The sequence below is a fragment of the Dicentrarchus labrax genome, unplaced genomic scaffold (genome assembly GCF_905237075.1).
Source record: "Dicentrarchus labrax unplaced genomic scaffold, dlabrax2021, whole genome shotgun sequence".
Taxonomy (NCBI): domain Eukaryota; kingdom Metazoa; phylum Chordata; class Actinopteri; family Moronidae; genus Dicentrarchus; species Dicentrarchus labrax.
Window position 1 is genome coordinate 3,369,457 of NW_026136707.1, and position 17,633 is coordinate 3,387,089.

The 17,633-nt window shown below is 38.2% G+C and overlaps 1 protein-coding gene and 1 non-coding gene across 2 annotated transcripts; one reads left to right on the forward strand and one right to left on the reverse strand.

Moving 5' to 3' along the window:
- Nucleotides 1-1,306: 1,306 nt before the first annotated feature.
- trnaa-ugc (transfer RNA alanine (anticodon UGC)) lies at nt 1,307-1,378 on the reverse strand. The gene has a single exon. It is a non-coding gene; the product is annotated as a tRNA-Ala (tRNA).
- Nucleotides 1,379-1,860: 482 nt separating this feature from the next.
- On the forward strand, nt 1,861-16,467 carry nek10 (NIMA-related kinase 10). Its single transcript, XM_051407817.1, has 35 exons — nt 1,861-2,314; nt 2,407-2,467; nt 2,603-2,718; nt 3,572-3,667; nt 3,741-3,825; nt 3,921-3,962; nt 4,055-4,133; nt 4,210-4,277; nt 5,511-5,590; nt 5,667-5,753; nt 6,046-6,270; nt 7,119-7,258; nt 7,741-7,802; nt 7,897-7,968; nt 8,057-8,121; nt 8,312-8,414; nt 8,566-8,694; nt 8,815-8,952; nt 9,054-9,099; nt 9,183-9,304; nt 10,223-10,325; nt 10,436-10,511; nt 11,470-11,599; nt 11,720-11,790; nt 12,004-12,211; nt 12,281-12,368; nt 12,459-12,533; nt 12,762-12,807; nt 12,964-13,001; nt 13,136-13,236; nt 13,562-13,672; nt 13,984-14,089; nt 14,250-14,293; nt 14,992-15,047; nt 15,277-16,467. Exons 1-35 carry the CDS (start codon nt 2,244-2,246, stop codon nt 15,311-15,313), a joined length of 3,177 nt encoding a protein of 1,058 aa, XP_051263777.1. The 5' UTR covers nt 1,861-2,243; the 3' UTR covers nt 15,314-16,467.
- Nucleotides 16,468-17,633: the final 1,166 nt, after the last annotated feature.

Genomic DNA, 17,633 nt, shown 5'->3' on the forward strand with positions numbered 1-17,633 from the left:
TTGGTGGATAGGACAGACTATATCTCTCTCTATATATATGCAGTATAGGTTGATGTATTTGAATGATTGTATTTATGTTTTATAAAAGAAACTGAATTTAAAATAAATAAATGGTTTACAGGTGCAGTAGATGTTGACGGGTTATTGAACAGGGATTGTTCCTGACTCTGTGTATCTGGAGGTAACTGTTTGTCAGAGTGACGGCCTGTGGGTAGAAACTGTTGCCTGGTTGTGGATTGTATCTGAGTTTTATCTGAACTGACTCCTGTTTCTCCTCTAAAAAGAATAATACACTTATTTCAATGTCATGTCGTCTCCTACTGGAATAACCTGTATCCAGACCTGGACTGGAGGAAAATAAGGTGTCTACATCCTAAATATTTCATTTTCAATACGCTCAAAGTGTCTTTTAAAATAATTCATTGCAAATTCTCATTTTGTCAACTGGCTCCAGAAGATTTGTGTCATTTATTTTGGTTTTGCCTCCTATTTTAGAATCAGAATCAAAAATGTATTGATCACTGGGGTTGTTCTACTCACACAATGTTAAAGAAATAGTAGATAATAAGAGCTTATATACAAAGTAAATGTAAACATATTCCACAGTATTGCTGACAGAAATTAAATTAAATAATAATGAGTTTTAAGATTGTGGTGTTGCAGAAGTTATAGATAGATAGATAGATAGATAGATAGATAGATAGATAGATAGATAGATAGATAGATAGATAGATAGATGGATAGATAGATAGATAGATAGATAGATAGATAGATAGATAGATAGATAGATAGATAGATAGATAGATAGATAGATAGATAGATAGATAGATAGATAGATGGATGGATGGATGGATGATGACGGACGGACGGACGGCTTTATGAATCCAACAGACAGACAGACGACAGACAGACACGACAGACAGACAGACAGACAGACAGACAGACAGATAGATAGATAGATAGATAGACTTTATTAATCCCAGAAGGGAAATTGGGTCGTCATAGCAGCCAGGTACATTTAAATACAATAAAATACAATAGAATAAAATACTTAGGTAGGAAAAAGATAAAAAAGATAAATTGGTAGATGAGGTGCAAAGAAGTTGTAGTTGCAAGAGAATTACAAAGAATGAGATAATAAAGTGAGTTGAAGAATCCAGTTTTCACTCTGTGGTTCCTCAGAGTTCAGCATTGTGAAGACAGATTGCTTCTTAGTGAAAGTTTCCACCTTTTAAATCTGCAGGTTGTTGTCTTCAGCTTTAGTTAGTATATTATATGTTTTCTTTAACTAGATGACCACAGGAGGTGGAGACGCTGGGGATTGAACCCAGGACATCATACATGCAGAGAATGCGCTCTACCACTGAGCTACATCCCCTGTGCTTATAACTCCACTTATATTATTTCTTATTTTACCCTTTTATATTAAAATGTACCCTCTACACCCCTATAATAAAAACTAGATTGATTTAATCTTATTGCAAAATTCCACATCCACAAATCTAAAATTTCCAATTATAATTAGATTTTTTCCATCAAACAATGATAACACAGATTACATAATATTATTATATATTACATCACTCCCAACACTGTAAACATCAGAAACCAATACAAACTTTATTTACCTTGTATACATTTATTAAACTATACTACGGCTTCTGTCTGTTTACCTGTTTGTAAATAAAGTTTTTTTCATGTTAAAAAATTTTTACGGTTTAAATAAATAAGGGACTTTATTTATTTATTAATTAATTTATTAATTAATTAATTTATTAATGTATTGATCCATTATTAAGAACATATGTTGCCTGTTTGTACATTATTATTGGCCGTTAATTAACCGTGTGTGTGTGTGTGTGCGTGTGTGTGTGTGTGTGTGTGTGTGTGTGTGTGTGTGTGTGTGTGTGTGTGTGTGCGTGTGTCACGGAATGCGAATAGCGTCTGTTGTATCCATGGCAACCGGGACTCTCCAACACCGCGCACTCTGATTGGCTGCAAACGCGTTGAAACTGAGCATCGTTTCCTGTTATTTGGTGGCGCAAGGGGCGTTTGCTGCTTACAGAATAAAGACTATGTCGCCTGTATCCCCCGACTGAGGATATTTAATGACGCTTATTTCGTGTTTAGCGTGGTGTATTTAGTGTTTGCGGTCGGACAGGTGAGAGACCTTTGACCTTTGTCCGTAAACAGCCACCTGACAAACAAGCTTTACTCATGGAAACAAAGGGGGGCAGCTGAAAATGTCCAATCCAGTTAAAAAGGTGAGACAAGGAGAAAAACTGCCCCTGAAGTCCAGAGGAATCCAGAGCAGGTAAGCTGAGTATAAAATATAACATTTACTCTCCTGATATAACAAAATAAATAAAAATAAAACAAGTGATAAGACTGTTTTTTTTTTTTTAGGACATCTCATGATCTCAGGAGGCTTCAGTCCCTGCTTGTCAGAAGCTGCTCCAGACAAGAGGTGAACAACAACACATGACGCCACTCAGAGGCAGCACGTCTAGACATTTTGATAACGACACAAAACTCGGCTCACATTTCCTCCATGGGCTGTGTGTGTACGCTGTGGTATGAGCCTGTCTGTCTGTGTTTGCAGGTGACTCACAGTAAAGCACGCAGCAGATCACAGGGCCCGCATCCTCCCAAAGACACCAGCAGACACAGGAGTGAGAGCGACACCGCCAGTGAGGCCTCTGAACTGGAAAAATTCAGGTTGTCGAGATGTTTTCTGTCATTTTTTTTGTTCTTTATTTGTTATTTATTGCAACATGGCCCAGAGTAAGATTCAATCTGTGGTGCTGCAGATGTTCCCTGGTCTTCAAATCAGTACAGGCCCCCCCCAAACAAATGTCACATCATCAGGGTTTAAATAGTTTGTTTTTAAATGAAAATTACATTTATAATGCAAAAGTTATCATTCCCACACTTATTGTGAATCATAATGTCTGTAAAAATAATTGCAATATGATGTTTTTGTCCTACATATTATCTGAAACTTCAATCAAGTTCTTAAAAACAGTGAATAAGCTGCTTTAATTAAATTTTAAAGTCAGGTTGTGCTGGGGCCACTCATCTCACACGAGGGCCACTTTAATGTTTAAGTACAACGTTACTTACATCACACTTAGCAGTCTCTGTACATTTTACATCATTGTTTTATATCTTTGTTGTCCAAACAACAAATAAAGGACAAAAAACAGATTTTTTTCCTTTTTGTTTTCAAATAGATTTGTGTTTTTATTTTAATTGTATATGAAGGAGTAGTTTAAATTCATACGAAACAACTAGAGAAATATGTTTGTCGCGGTTTATTATATTTTCTGACATTATATCGGGGCCGGAGGGGGACAGAGGGCCCCAGTTTGAGACCCCTGGTTGAAACATTTATCCAAAACTTCAGTTTACTCCTTCACCATATTTCCTGCACTTATATTCAGCTGGACTTCCTGAAGCAAACAAGTGGTGAGCAGGCGTTTGCCTACAGTGTGTAAATGTGACTCAACAGAGCTACAGAAGTTCATGAATTGTGTGTGTTTTTTTTTTTTATGATTCATTCATATTTCAGCATCACATACAGAGACCAAAGATGTTTCAGCAGCCACCCACTGCACACGCTGTTCTCTGACATCCTCGTGTCTTTGGTCAAGAACCGACTCTGCAGGTAAAATATCCTTGAAATTCTTTCTCCTCACATAAAGGCTGACGTTACTGTGTAATAATCACTCCTTCCGTAGCGAATGGGTTGACCACGCACCGCCCGAGTCTGTCCTTAGAGTTCTGATCTGCCTACGGTTATTAATCAGAGACCCCCACCATCAGGTACAGCTTGAAAAAAAGCAGTTTTTTTAAGTGTTTATTATGTATTAAATGAGTTCTTCCACTGTATAAATGCCTCTTTAACTGCTTTCTTTCAGAAAATCCTCCACCAGCTCCAAGGCGTCAATTTACTTGCCAGGGTAAATGCTCTCTAAGATTTTCCCCACTTGCCTGCACAGTCTTTTTGTTTTGTGATTTTATCCGCATGTCGTCCTCGTTGCTTCTCTTTCAGTACATGGAGTCGGTCACTGCCGTGTACTTATCTTGCGGTGAACAGGCGTTTGCTGTGCAGAAGCTGGTCACAATGACCTGTGAGTAGATCATATCAAGACTTTGATAATCTGAGCATTGAGTGCGGCCTCATCAACTTTGCTGATTGCTCTGCAGACATGTTTCAGAAGCTGTCTGCCGTTGAAAATCAGAGGGTCTGGGTCACCGAGAGTGGCGCTCACAGGGTAAGCGATAAGTTGTGGTAAGGTTATCTGTGATTGTGTGCTATTCAGGACACATTCATGAGTCAAACCTGAGGCCATAACAAGGAAGTTATTCCTGTAGGTGCTCTAAAGTAATGCATTACTGGTCACTGACTACATGTTACAACAGGGTTTATTTGATTTTAATTAGATTTTATCATTATTTATATTTTTGTTTTTTGCAATTTAAGCATATTTTTTTGTTTTCATTGTTTAGTTATTATTTTATGTTTTAATTATTGCTTTATTTAGCACTGGGGGACAATGTTGGTCAGTCTGTCCACCAGCAGAATCTCTCCACCAGTAATCAGAGGTGGATAAAGTACACACATTCCTCAAGTAGAAGTACAGATACAGATAATGACCTTTTGACTAAAGACTACAGGTTCTACAATGTACTCAAAGTAAAAAGTACTCTCATGGTTTCTCTGAAGGAGATTTTTACAGGTGTTTCTGTGCAAAGCTGACAAATAGGGTCGAGTCTTGTCTGTTTTGACTTTTATGTGGTTTCCTTCACGTTGTGCCTGTCATGTGAGATATGCAGTGGTATTGAATAATAATATAGAATTCCCCTCAAATGAATTACAACTGGAGTAATGAGCCTGTTTTGAAAGTGTAAGTAGTAAAAAAGTACAGACATTTGTGTAGAAATAAAGCAGTTAGATAAATAAATACTTAAATAAAGTGTATTGTGAAGAAAGTACTTAAGTACAATAACAAAGTATAATGGCTATTCCCCCCAGCTAATGAACCTTAATGTGTTTGACGATCCTCTGACGTCTCCAATAGCACCAACATTAGAGACAGCCATTTAACTTACTGAGAACATTACTGATCCCCAGAGGAACCTTTTTCTATTTAGACACATAATCACTTTTCTTATTCACGACCACAAACAGGCTAAAATGTGAAATGTGAAGATATCTCATAGTCTAAGAATCCATACAGACATTGATCTTCTACAGGGGACAAACTCTATAGATATTAACAACCTTTCGTAGTGTCACCCACATGACTTTCACATAATGATATTTTAAGCTCAATAATAACTCTAAGTAAAGCTTCCAGAGTGCAAATATTTACTCTCACTTGTCTCTCACTTTGTCACTTGAGTGTCCTGTAGCATGAGACTCTCTGCTCTCGGTTCATCATCACAAATTCTTCCTTTATGGTGGTCAAAGAATTTGTGTGTCTCATTAATTAAACCATTTCTAGACCCTGGTGAAGCTCCTCTCCACCACAGATAGCAGTGTGCTGCTGGGAGCCCTGCTGGCACTCACCACTTTGGCTGAGAGGTAAACAAATTCTTAATTTAATGCATTAAATACATTTATGATTTAATCTGTTGTAAGCCTTTTTTTTCTTCTACAGCCCAGAGTGCAAGGAGGAGATCGGTGAGCTACCGATAGTGGAGAACCTACTTGTAATACTGCAGGAACATGAACTGCTGTCAAAGAGGTTAGAAATCACTTATTTGTTGATGTGTTTGTCACTGTCAGGGACCTTCATTCATTAGTGCTGATATAACACAAAAAAACTGTGCAAACCAATCAAGTTGCTGCATCTCTCATCTCTTCTCATGTCGTCACATCTGAAACTGCACAAACACACATTGAATACTGAGTAATAAACTAATAATCTTAATTTACACCCCTTTAAGAGCAGCTAGAAACAATAAACAGTAACAACAGCAAACACAATAAAAACATGGAAACAAGCCTGGCTGGACTGAACCTGGTGTTTCCTCCAGGATGAGTGCGGAGCTGCTGAGGCTCCTGTCCCCGGTGCGGCAGATAAGGGACCAGGTGAGGGAGCTGGAGGGTCTTCCGGTGCTGCTGAGCCTGCTTTACGGCCAGCACCTGAAGCTGCTCTGGAGTGTCGCCTGGGTCCTGGTCCAGCTCTGCGAGGACCCCGACACCAGGACGGAGATCCGGAGCTGGGGCGGGGTGCAGCAGCTTCTCCGGCTGCTCAACAGGTTTGTGAGACTGAGCAATTAAAGTATATTTGATGTTTATATTACATCATATGAATCAAAGTTCAAACAGCCTCTCTCATGTGTGTCAACCAAATCTTTATTACCATTACCCATCTGGGCTTGAGCTACAGCGTTGTCCACACTGAAGTGATTTGTGGTTTAAAGGTTCACTCTGGAGATTTAGTGTAGCACTTCCATAAAGTGGAGGGACTCACAAGAGACAGATTAAAACAAGAATGACGAAAATCGAACCAACAGACGCCAAGATATGCTGACCTATTAGTCTTTAGTATAGGGCGAGCTCCAAAAACAACAGATCCTACAATTCCCATAATGCAACTTGATAGCATTTTTCATTAGACCCTGATGTCATCAGGGTTATCTCAGATTAGGAGACTTTTGGGAAAACAAATACATGGTCTAATGTAATTATGCTGTTGGTTGCATTATGGGAATTGTAGTATCCAGTGATTCTGGAGATTGACCCACATAATGTCTCATGACCTCTGCAGCATTATTTTGACATCTTTCTTTTAATCTATCTCATGTGAGACCCCATAACGTCATGGAAGTACAACACTAAATGCTACAGATTTAAACTAACTCATATCACAAAGTTACCACGATATATCTACAGGAAGTTTAGACTTTAGGTCCTTTGAAACAAAAGCTCCTCACCCGTCTGAAACACAATCAGATTTATCTCCCAGTATTTTAATAGCTTATGACGGAGGATGCAACTACAACCAGCATCACAAGACATTTCAGTTGTCAGGCTTCAGGCAAAAACAAATGACAAAGCTTATTTACATTATTTTGTATAGTGACATACAAAATAACCTTTACAGTGACAGACAGTACGTCTCTGACCGCTCGTCCATCGAGACGCTCTCCAGCGCCAATGCAGCCGGCCGTATCCAGAGAGAGCACATAAGAGAGGAGCTGAGCCCGCAGGAGGAGGTGGACAACACCATGGCCCTGCAGTCAGGTCAGCGACTGTTCAACTTCACTTCACAAAATCTTCTTGAGAGTTAGAAATCACCCAGTTTGTGCTGTTAATAATGGAATAATAATATAAAAAGGGCAGTGAATGTTTACCTGTGCACAGTAAATTCTTCCCCCAGAGGAGTCAGTTGCTGAGAATGTAAACAGTTTTTTTCCTGATGTGAGGATCCGCTGAGATTTGACTTGCTGTATTTGTGATTAAGGAGAAAAAGGTTGCAAGTTTTCTGTTTTCGAATGTCTAACGAAACCATAATGAAATGTTAGTAATTTGGTTAAAACACATGAATGTATTTCCAGTAATGGATTTTACAGTCTAAAGGCATCAGTGTTTCCAGCCTTTGTTCTTTCTGTGGTTAGGGGAGCGAGTTGTTGATGTTCACAGCTGTTTAGTGGAATGTCTAAGACTATAATATTGAATGTATGAGTTCTTAAATTAAGTCATATCCTCTTTAATCTGTTTTCCAGCCTGCTGTACAGTTCTGACTGAGCTTAGTTTGGATGACACATCTGCTCACCACATTGTGCAGGCAAGGACTTACAGAACAGGACAGTTGAGAGGATGGGAATGAATAAAGTCCACCTGTGAATTTGCACACATTCATTTTGTCTTTCTTTTCTCAGGAAAATGGGGTCTATATTATCGCAAAGTTGATTTTACCACAAAACTCTGGACCAAAGGTCACATCTTTACCGGTATATGACTTCATTTATGAAATAAATGACAGTATAATAGAAATGAAGACGCTGTAACATATTTGTACATTTGTTTCCATACTGGCAGTGCTATGTGTTTCGGACCCTCCGGTTTCTCTTTAGCATGGAAAGAAACAGACATTTGTTTAAGAGGTGATGTTACAACATATATAATACTGTGTATTCATAATATATATATTTATTTTAGAAAGAAAGCATATATAACCGTAACTTCATGTCATGCTTAAACCATTTGAGTGTGGCTACTGTTGGATGTCTGTTTTGGAAATAAATCTCTCAGAATGTTCTCTAATGCTGTTATGTAATCTTTTATCCATTTCAGACTCTTTCCCACAGACCTTTTTGAGTTGTTTATTGATGTTGGACATTACGTACGGGACCTCACGGCCTACGAGCGGCTGCAAACCAAAGTTTCACTCTACAGTGTAAGAGTACTGCTTCTAAATGGATTCATCTGTTTTTTCAGCTGGTTTTGGGCTGTAAAGTAAAAAGAAATATTAATAAAAACAAAACAATGCAGATTGACGAGGAGGATTCTTTACTTTGCAAATGGATGGAGTGTGTTTTGTAATGCAGGAAGAAGAACTGGACAGTCTGAGAGAGAGCATAGAGGCTGTGGACCAGAACCGACCTCCCGTTAAAGTTATCAACGGTTACTCCATACTGGACCATCTGGGCACCGGGGCCTTTGGGAGCGTCTTTAAGGTACAATGAATGTACTTAAAACTGACAGCATCTGCAGTCGGCGGTGTTGGTTTGGGTCAATTTTACTTCTTTGTGATCTCATGCTTTTCTGGTGGTTCCAATAAATATACCTGATCACAGGTCCGAAAGCAGAGTGGTCAGAACCTTCTGGCTCTGAAGGAGGTGAACCTCCATAACCCGGCATTTGGCAAAGACAAGAAGTCCAGGGACAGTAACGTGGAGAAAATCATTTCTGAGCTCACAATCATCAAAGAACAGGCACATTTTAATTTTACTCAATAAAACAATTCAGTGATCTATCTGAACCAGTACGGCCATATTTGGAGTTGCTTATATGTTCCTTTGTTGTTCTTCTCTAGATGATACACCCAAACATTGTTAAATATTACAAGACTTTTTTGGAAGGTGAGGATCATTATTTTTCCTGGCTCCCTCAGCTATTGTAATGAAGGAATAAAACAAAAAAAACATCATACTTTTCATTTTAGGCGACAAGCTGTACATCGTGATGGAGCTGATCGAGGGAGTGCCACTGGCTGACCATTTTAACTCTCTGAAGGAGAAGCAGCAGCAGTTCACAGAAGACAGAATTTGGAATATATTCATACAGGTAACAACTCTCAAACTTGTAAATTATTGGTGTTACAGTGTATGAATTTTGACTTCCTAACACATGTCATAAGAAAGGTCAGTTATGTATCATTCTGGTAGTCCAATGTTAACCAACCAACCCAATCAACCAATCAACCAACCAACCAACCAATCAACCAATCAACCAATCAACCAACTAACCAACCAATCAACCAATAAATCAACCAATCAACCAACCAATCAACCAATCAACCAACCAACCAACCAACCAACCAATCAACCAACTAACCAACCAACCAACCAACCAATCAACCAACCAATAAATCAACCAACCAACTAATCAACCAACCAATCAACCAACTAACCAACCAATCAACCAACCAATCAACCAATCAACCAACCAATCAACCAATCAACCAACCAATCATCCAACCAACCAACGCTGACAAATAGTAGATGTTTGACCAACCAACACTGAAAAGAAAGAGTCTAGACATCGACATTTTAAGGATTTTTATATCTCAAATGAAAAAAACATTTGAACAATATCCACATTTATATTATATTAATAGTGTTAAATAATGTGTAGTTTAAAAACAATTCAAATGAACACTTTTGGAACATGAATTGATGTTGATGATAGCGTTGATGAATGGGTACTTGACCTCATCAGATAGAGATATGGACAAAAACAGTTGGAAACCACTGCAGTACAAGACTGTTTCCCAAAAGATCCGAGTGTGTTTTGACTCTCAAGTGTTTGAGGAATTTCAGTCTGGTCTACAGTATTTCTTCTCATTGCCAATAACCTAAAATATGAATGTAAACAGTTTCCACTGCCAAAGATGAGAGACATTTATTGACTGAATGGAAAACCTTAATCTCTCCAAAGTCCTTTTAATAGCTTGATCACTTATTCTTCTCCATGTTCCCTCAGATGTGTCTGGCATTGAGGTACCTGCACAAGGAAAAGAGAATAGTTCACCGCGACCTCACACCAAACAACATCATGCTGGGGGAAAAGGACAAAGTCACCATCAGTGAGCGTCAACCTACAGTTTCCACACACACCACATCATCTTCATTCACATCACTCTCCCTGTCTTGTCCTATTATAAAAGTTGAACCTGTGTGTTTCTTCCTCTTGAAGCTGACTTCGGCCTTGCTAAGCAGAAACAGGAGAACAGCAAGCTAACATCAGTGGTCGGCACCATCCTTTACTCCTGGTGAGGAAATTCGTTCTGAGCCGCTGCTTTGAGGGTTAAATTAGTCAGTTCAAAGGGTCCAATGTAAAACGTTTACTGGCAGAAATGGAATATAATATGAATAACAATGTTTCCATCAGCGTATAATCACCTGAATAAAGGAATCGTTATCGTGGGTCGCCTTTCTACATGTTTCTACAGTAGCCCAGAACGGACACACCAAACACTGGCTCTAGATAGGGCCATTAACGTTGCTCACGCATTTCAAAGCTACTGTAGTTTCCCCTTCGTGCTTGGAAGGGGAGGGTTAGATGTTGCTAAAAGGGGTCGGGTAAGGTGTTTTCATTGAGACATTTTCTTTGGTGGAAAGTAGTTCCAATTAAATCGGCTAATGGTGACGTCTAACTTGTCTACAAAACCATCTGTGAAGTCGTTGTTGGAAACTGGAAAAGGGCAGGCACAGCTGACTGCATCCGTCTGTCACTTTCTATCACAGGCGATCTTCAACCAATCATAACAACAAACCATATAACGTAGTCAAACTCTTACCAAAGCCAGTCGGGAGGCGAGTGAAAAGCCTTCAAGGCCGTTCTTTGCTCTTCTTTCAATGAAGTTCTGATACAGCTGAGTACAGCATAAAGAACATATGTATAAAATAGTTGTATAGTATAAAATGTAAGTAAAACCAAAACTATCTAGACATAGAAGTAGGTTAGGAAATAAATGTGTTTTGGGTGAACCATCCCTGTAATGCAGTATGGCAGAGCTGTTATTTTATGTTATTACAGCCTGTTAAGAACTTAGAGAATCCTGCAGCTCAAGTGGAGACATTTCCTACTTTCTTTGTCAACTGCTGTGAAAGTCGGTTGAGATTCGGTTTAGGTTACACAGGGTCGGACACTAGGGAGTGCATTATTATGAGGGTCCCTCATAAGTTAAGATGTAAATATTTGTGTGTGTGTGTGTGTGTGTGTGTTAGTCCAGAGGTGGTGAAAAGCGAGCCGTATGGAGAGAAGGCCGACGTCTGGGCTTTGGGCTGCATCCTCTACCAGATGGCCGCTTTACAGCCTCCGTTCTACAGCAGTAATATGCTGTCGCTGGCTAGCAAGGTTACACTCACACACACACTCACACGCACACACACACACACACACACACACACACACACACACACACACACACACTCTGTCGTATGTTAATGTTCTTTGCTTCTTATTCTGTACTGATAGATTGTCGAAGCCGTCTACGAGCCGATTGAAGAAGGAGCTTTCTCAGAGAGAGTCACAGACATGATCAGATGGTGAGGCTTTTGTTTTGAAATGACTGATAGCAAGGTGTTTTTCAAAATAAAAGTCCATTAGTCATACTGAATCCTGAATCCCGTACTGACAATGACTTGCATAATCGTTTATTTTATCCCATTTATAGTATTATTTGTGTGTTTTTATTTGTGTAGATTAAAACTAATTTAATATTAAAGCCACTTATGTTCTGTTTTGGGATGCCCTGTCAGGTGTTTGAGTCCAGATGCAGACCAGCGGCCGGATATTGTGGCTGTCAGCTCCAGGGTCTCCGACCTCATGATGAGGCTGATGGACAGCCTCTACACTTCCCAGAATGCACTGGAACGAAGAGCAGAGAGAGACAGGAAACGAGCGCAGAAGTACTTCCTGGAAAGGCACAAAAGCAGGATGAACTGCTCTCACTTAAACCTCTCTCAGGTACGTCCTCGAGGGCTGTTTAGATTATATTTATTGGTGTACAAACAATAAGTGCTGCACTGTTTGCAGGAACAATTCTTAATGAACACTGAACCTCCGACTCCGCCCTCCTCTGCCGCCTGCAGTTCAAACCTCAGCCAGCAGAGTATCAGTCAAGGTGAGTCTGTTTCATACTGCGCAGAATTTAATACAAGATTTGACATAAAATATGAATCCATGTTGTGAATAATCATGTGTGTGTTTTTAGATGACGCCTCAGACGGTGACGTTGAACCTTGCGATACCAAAATCGACAACGCTGCTTTCAAAGGAAAACACTACGGTCGGTTCTCTGCCAGTTGTGAGAATATTCATCATGAGGTTGGGAAACAGTTTTATTTAGGATGCTGCTTCATCCTGTTCATTGTAAACAAGAGGGAAGCAGTCTGGGATTTTAACTGCCAGATGATTTTGTTTCCTTTTGTTGTTGCTCATGGTTAAGTTTTTCACTTTGTTGTGGATTTTTTTCGAAGATAATTTGATCTTTTGGCTTGTTGTATTTCGATTGAAGGTTTAAAGTCCAGTGCCTGTGTTACACCTGACCAAACTCTATGTGGGTAAGTGAAAAATCTCACATTGTATACAGTATATCTGTGTGGTCAGTATCATTAATTAGTCATGTAAAAAATGTTTGGTAATGCACAAACAAACAACACAGTTTATCATACCTGACACAATTTATTTACCTGTATTTTTAATGTACCCGTCTACAGGGGGGATAATGCTGCTGCAAAGATTAAACCAAGACCAGGTACCTTCTCATCCTGATGGGAGTGCTACTACACAAACAGACCAACCCTGAGAGCAAACGTTCTGTATAAAATGTGTCCGTCCTGTTTATTGACCCTCAGTCAGTCTGTGTGTTTGGTTTTGCTCTCACCTCAGTGTCAGCAGGGATCTGTATCTCCCAGAAGAAGGTTCGGCAGATTGATGATCCCATCCAGAGGCTCCTTGTGCAGCTGCACAAAATCATTTACATCACTCAAGTACAGTAAAACAACATTTATTTTGGTCAATTTTGTTCGATCTTATTTAAACTTGAGTTTAACGCTGCAGACACATCTGGGCAGATCTGGTGGTTCTGGTTTTATAAACTTCAGTCAGTCATATTTAAAGAGGATTTAATTAATTATGTTACAAATTCATCAAGAACTTAAAGGACCAGCGCGTATCTAGTGGTGAAGTCTGTCCACCAGCGTCTGTATTCGACGACCTCGAGACTGATCTGTAACTGACAGCACTGATTGTACTTCAGTCTGAATATGAAATGTTGATATTAACTTTAATTGTCTTTTTCTTTTTCACCTCCAGCTTCCACCAGCTCCACACCACAGCATCAAACGACGGGTTATTGAAAGATTTAAAAAGTCTCTGTTCCACTACGGGAGCGACCCATACAACCTGAAGCTGGAGCTCAGCAAGGTTTGTACGTTGTTTTGTCCGACCAACGGACCAAAACCCAAAGAAATATTGTCACATAAGACAAATAAAAACAACTAATCAATTTTATTTTGTTTTAGCTGTAAAGCAGAACAATCTTTCCTTGTCAGATTTATTTAAACTTAGCACACAATTGGTTTATTTATGTCTAGCATATTAAGCCTTATTAGGCATTAGGCATTATCTGATTCACATTATTATTAGAAAACTGGGGTACATAATCTTGCACTGGTGAAAGTTGCCCTCTCTTCCATCCCAACACTGAGAATCTGCCTCCTGTTTCCACCCCGTAGCTCCTCCAGGCTTCTCCAGAGCTGATGGAGTTAGGCTCAACCAGTTCAGACTGGTTTCCTCTGGTCCACCACTTCACAGGAGACCCCCATACTGCGGACAGCACGGGTAAGAGATTCACCTGATACGACCAGTAAAAGACACCAAACACAAAGTACTGCAGGATCTTTGGCAGTTTTACACAAGCTCTAAGGAAATAGTTGATTTTTTTTGGTGTTTAGTGATTTGAAGTTCACAACTGGATGTTTAAATTCTGTGCTTCTGACAGGTGACGGGAACCTCAAAGATGGAGTCACCTATCAGCAGATGCAGGTCAGTTCCTCTGAGAAGCTGCTTTAAGCTTTAAAAAAAAAAAATCATGTAACATCTGGATTTATGATTCATTTATGTGCCATTTTTACATTATTGATACTTTAAAGAAATAATTTAACATTACTCTCATTCAGTTTTAGCTAAATGAAAAGATAAATACCAATCTCTGTTCTGTCTGTTGAATATTAAGTTAGTCAGGGCAAGAAATAGTTCCAACACACGACTAAAAAACCACAGTTTGTCATTTTTACACCTCGGTTTATGTGCGGATTATACAAGCAACATATAAAGTGTAAATAAGTGAACTTTAAAGGTGCTGCTGAGCAGATTTTGCTTCCTTTACACAGAGCCAGGCTAGCTGTTTGAGTCTGCTTCCACTCTTTATGTTAAGCTAAGCTCTCTGACTGCCGGCTGCTATAGCGTCATATTTACTGTACAGAAATATGAGATATAAATCTCATCTAACACTCTGCAGTCATGTAATCAAGAATTAATAAATATTTTCTTTAATATATTATTATATAATATTAATAATAATCGCTATATATGAGCTCTTCTGCAAGGTGTCACATTTGTTTTCTTGAGCCGGATCCAGTGTTTCATTTTGGAGCAAAAATCTTTAATTTCCGCTTCATGGTCATATTGAGCGTCTGTCTGCGACCCGTGAAGTGATTTCCTGTACAAATGTTCCTTTTCAGGGGATCGTAGAGGAGCTGCTGGAGGAGAACGGATACTATGAAGCGACACACAGCAGGTGACCTGGAGATTTGTACATAATACAAGTCTGACAAAATATTAGACGAGCACCTAAAAGTCGTTATTCATCGTTTGTTTGAGTACTTATGTCACTTTAGTTTCTCTTGGATTAATAAGTTCAGTGTCAGTTTACTGTCCTCAACTCAGAAAATGTCTGTGAAATAATTTAAATACTTTAATTTCCTTTTCCTCTTTTATGTCTTTCATGTGTTTTGTGTTAATTTTAGGACCAAAGAGAAAAGAAATAACCAAGAAAACAAGTGATCATCGTCCACATTCATCCTCAGAAGGAATTTATTCCAGTGTTTGCATCAACTTCAGTTCACAAAAATACTGTATGTACACTTTAATTATAATTAACTTTAATTAAAATCCATCCTTTATACACTATTTCTGATTATATAACATGTGAAAACGCTATAAACACAAGTTTGTCCTTAAACTAACTATAGTAGCTCAGTTATTGTTGTGATAAAGCTGCTGTAACAAGTTACCAAAGCTAATGTGTCACCACACTACGGCTGCAGCTAACGATTATTGTCATTATTGATTAATCTGGGGATTATTTAGTCAATTAATCAATTTGACCAACAATCCAAAGATATTAAACGTGCTCTCACAAAGCAGCAAATACTCCTCATCCTGGAACTGGGTTTAAATATATACGTTAATTAAATGATTAACAATAGTTGCTGGTTACTTTCCTGTCGATCGATGAATTGATTAATTGATGTACAGCACAAACCTCTTTGGTTCTCAGGCATTGATTATTTGTACACATTGGATGTGACTGTGTGAATTCTCCAAATATAATTTAATATATAATAATATGAATGTTGAAGCTGATTTATCGTTGTTTGTGTCAGGTCTGAAACATGCAAACAACCTCCAACATTATCTGAAGTGGGTTTTTTTCTGTGGTGTTCAGCTCGTTTGAAGCTTTTTATGTTTAGTTTTTTAAGGTTTGTCTGAGTTTAGTACTTTAAATTCTCAGGATCAGACTGTTTTAACTCCTCACTGCAGGACTGCACATCACAGCATGTTTCTAATGGCTGCAAGTCAATGCTGCAAAGCCAATTTTACTCATTTAATTCACTTTTTAGAGAGCTGATAAGAAACCTAAACATCACCTTACAGACATATCATAATGTGTGACTGCAGTTTACTGACATACAGCGAAAACTAGGTCAGATGTTTAGATTTCTCCCACTTTTTCTGCTGTACTTGAACTATGTTAACATGCACTTTCAATATAATTAACACCTGAAATATACTTTTTGTATAAAATTCAGTGTACATTGTCACTTTGAAGAGTGGAGAGCAGCTGGAGGGATGCTATCTTCTGCACTTTGATTAATCAGTATCATCTGTATGAGGAATAACTATGTTAAAATGATAAATAAACACTATTTAATGCAGATGATGTCCAGTTGTGATCAATTGTCACATTTGCTGCACTGTGAGAAAGGTCCACCTTGAACATGAGCAGATATAGTGTGTAGTGGTGGAAGTATTTAAATAATAATAGCGCACACAATAATGTAAAAATACTTCAAAATATTACTTAAACAAAAGTAGAGAAGTATTATTAGCTAAATGTACTTATAGTCTCAAAAGTAAAAGTACTCATTCTGCATAAAAATGTCCTTTTGTGATATATTATATATGATATTATTAGATTTGTTGCATCAGTGCTTAAGTAGCATTGTGTTGTTGCAGCTGGTCGGAGCTCATTTTAAATGTTTTGTATACAGTTAGTTAGTTTAGTGGTTCCCAACCAAAAAAAGTTGTGATTCACAAAATCTGTTTCAATTTTTCTGTGTGTGAAATGTTACGTAATTTAACCTCAAACTGTTATTTAAATTAAACCATCTGAGAAGTCATTTTATTGGTGGAACAGCTGGAACATAACGAGGGGGCCCCAACGAGCATGAACATTTTAAAAAAGGGAAAAACTTTCTTGTTCAGGCAGGCGTTCTTAAGTTGTCCTTAGATTTTTTTGTTTTTTCTTAATGTATTTTATCACTTGTATTATTATTGGTTGCTAATTTTAATGTGTTATTGCCCTTAGTGTTTTTTGTTATTGTGTTTCTTGGTTTCTGTAGCACTTTGAGATTCTTTTATGAAAAGTGCTTTACAAATAAAATGTATTATTATTATTATTATTATCATACATGGAAATACACTCTGGATATCTACTGGTGCGGACAACAAGGGGGTAACAGAGCCCTATTGGTCCTGCCTTGTTACACAGTAATAATAATAATAATAATAATAAAAAAGTAAAACTACTGTACCCTGAAGACATCACATAGATACTCATTCACACCTTTAAAAAATACTTAAAGTGGAATTTATTTCTAGATCCCACTTAATGATAATGTTTATAACCTTTTCTCTTCTTCCCTTGTACCTACAGTACATAAAGGTGACCAATATGTATTTTACTGATGCCCTGTACACATTAAATAATTACACAGTAACTTTTAGGCTGTAAAGTAAATCATCACTTATGTTACTTATGTAATATTTTAATATGAAAAGTAACAGCTGTCAGTAAAAGATTAAGTGTAGCTGGAGTAAA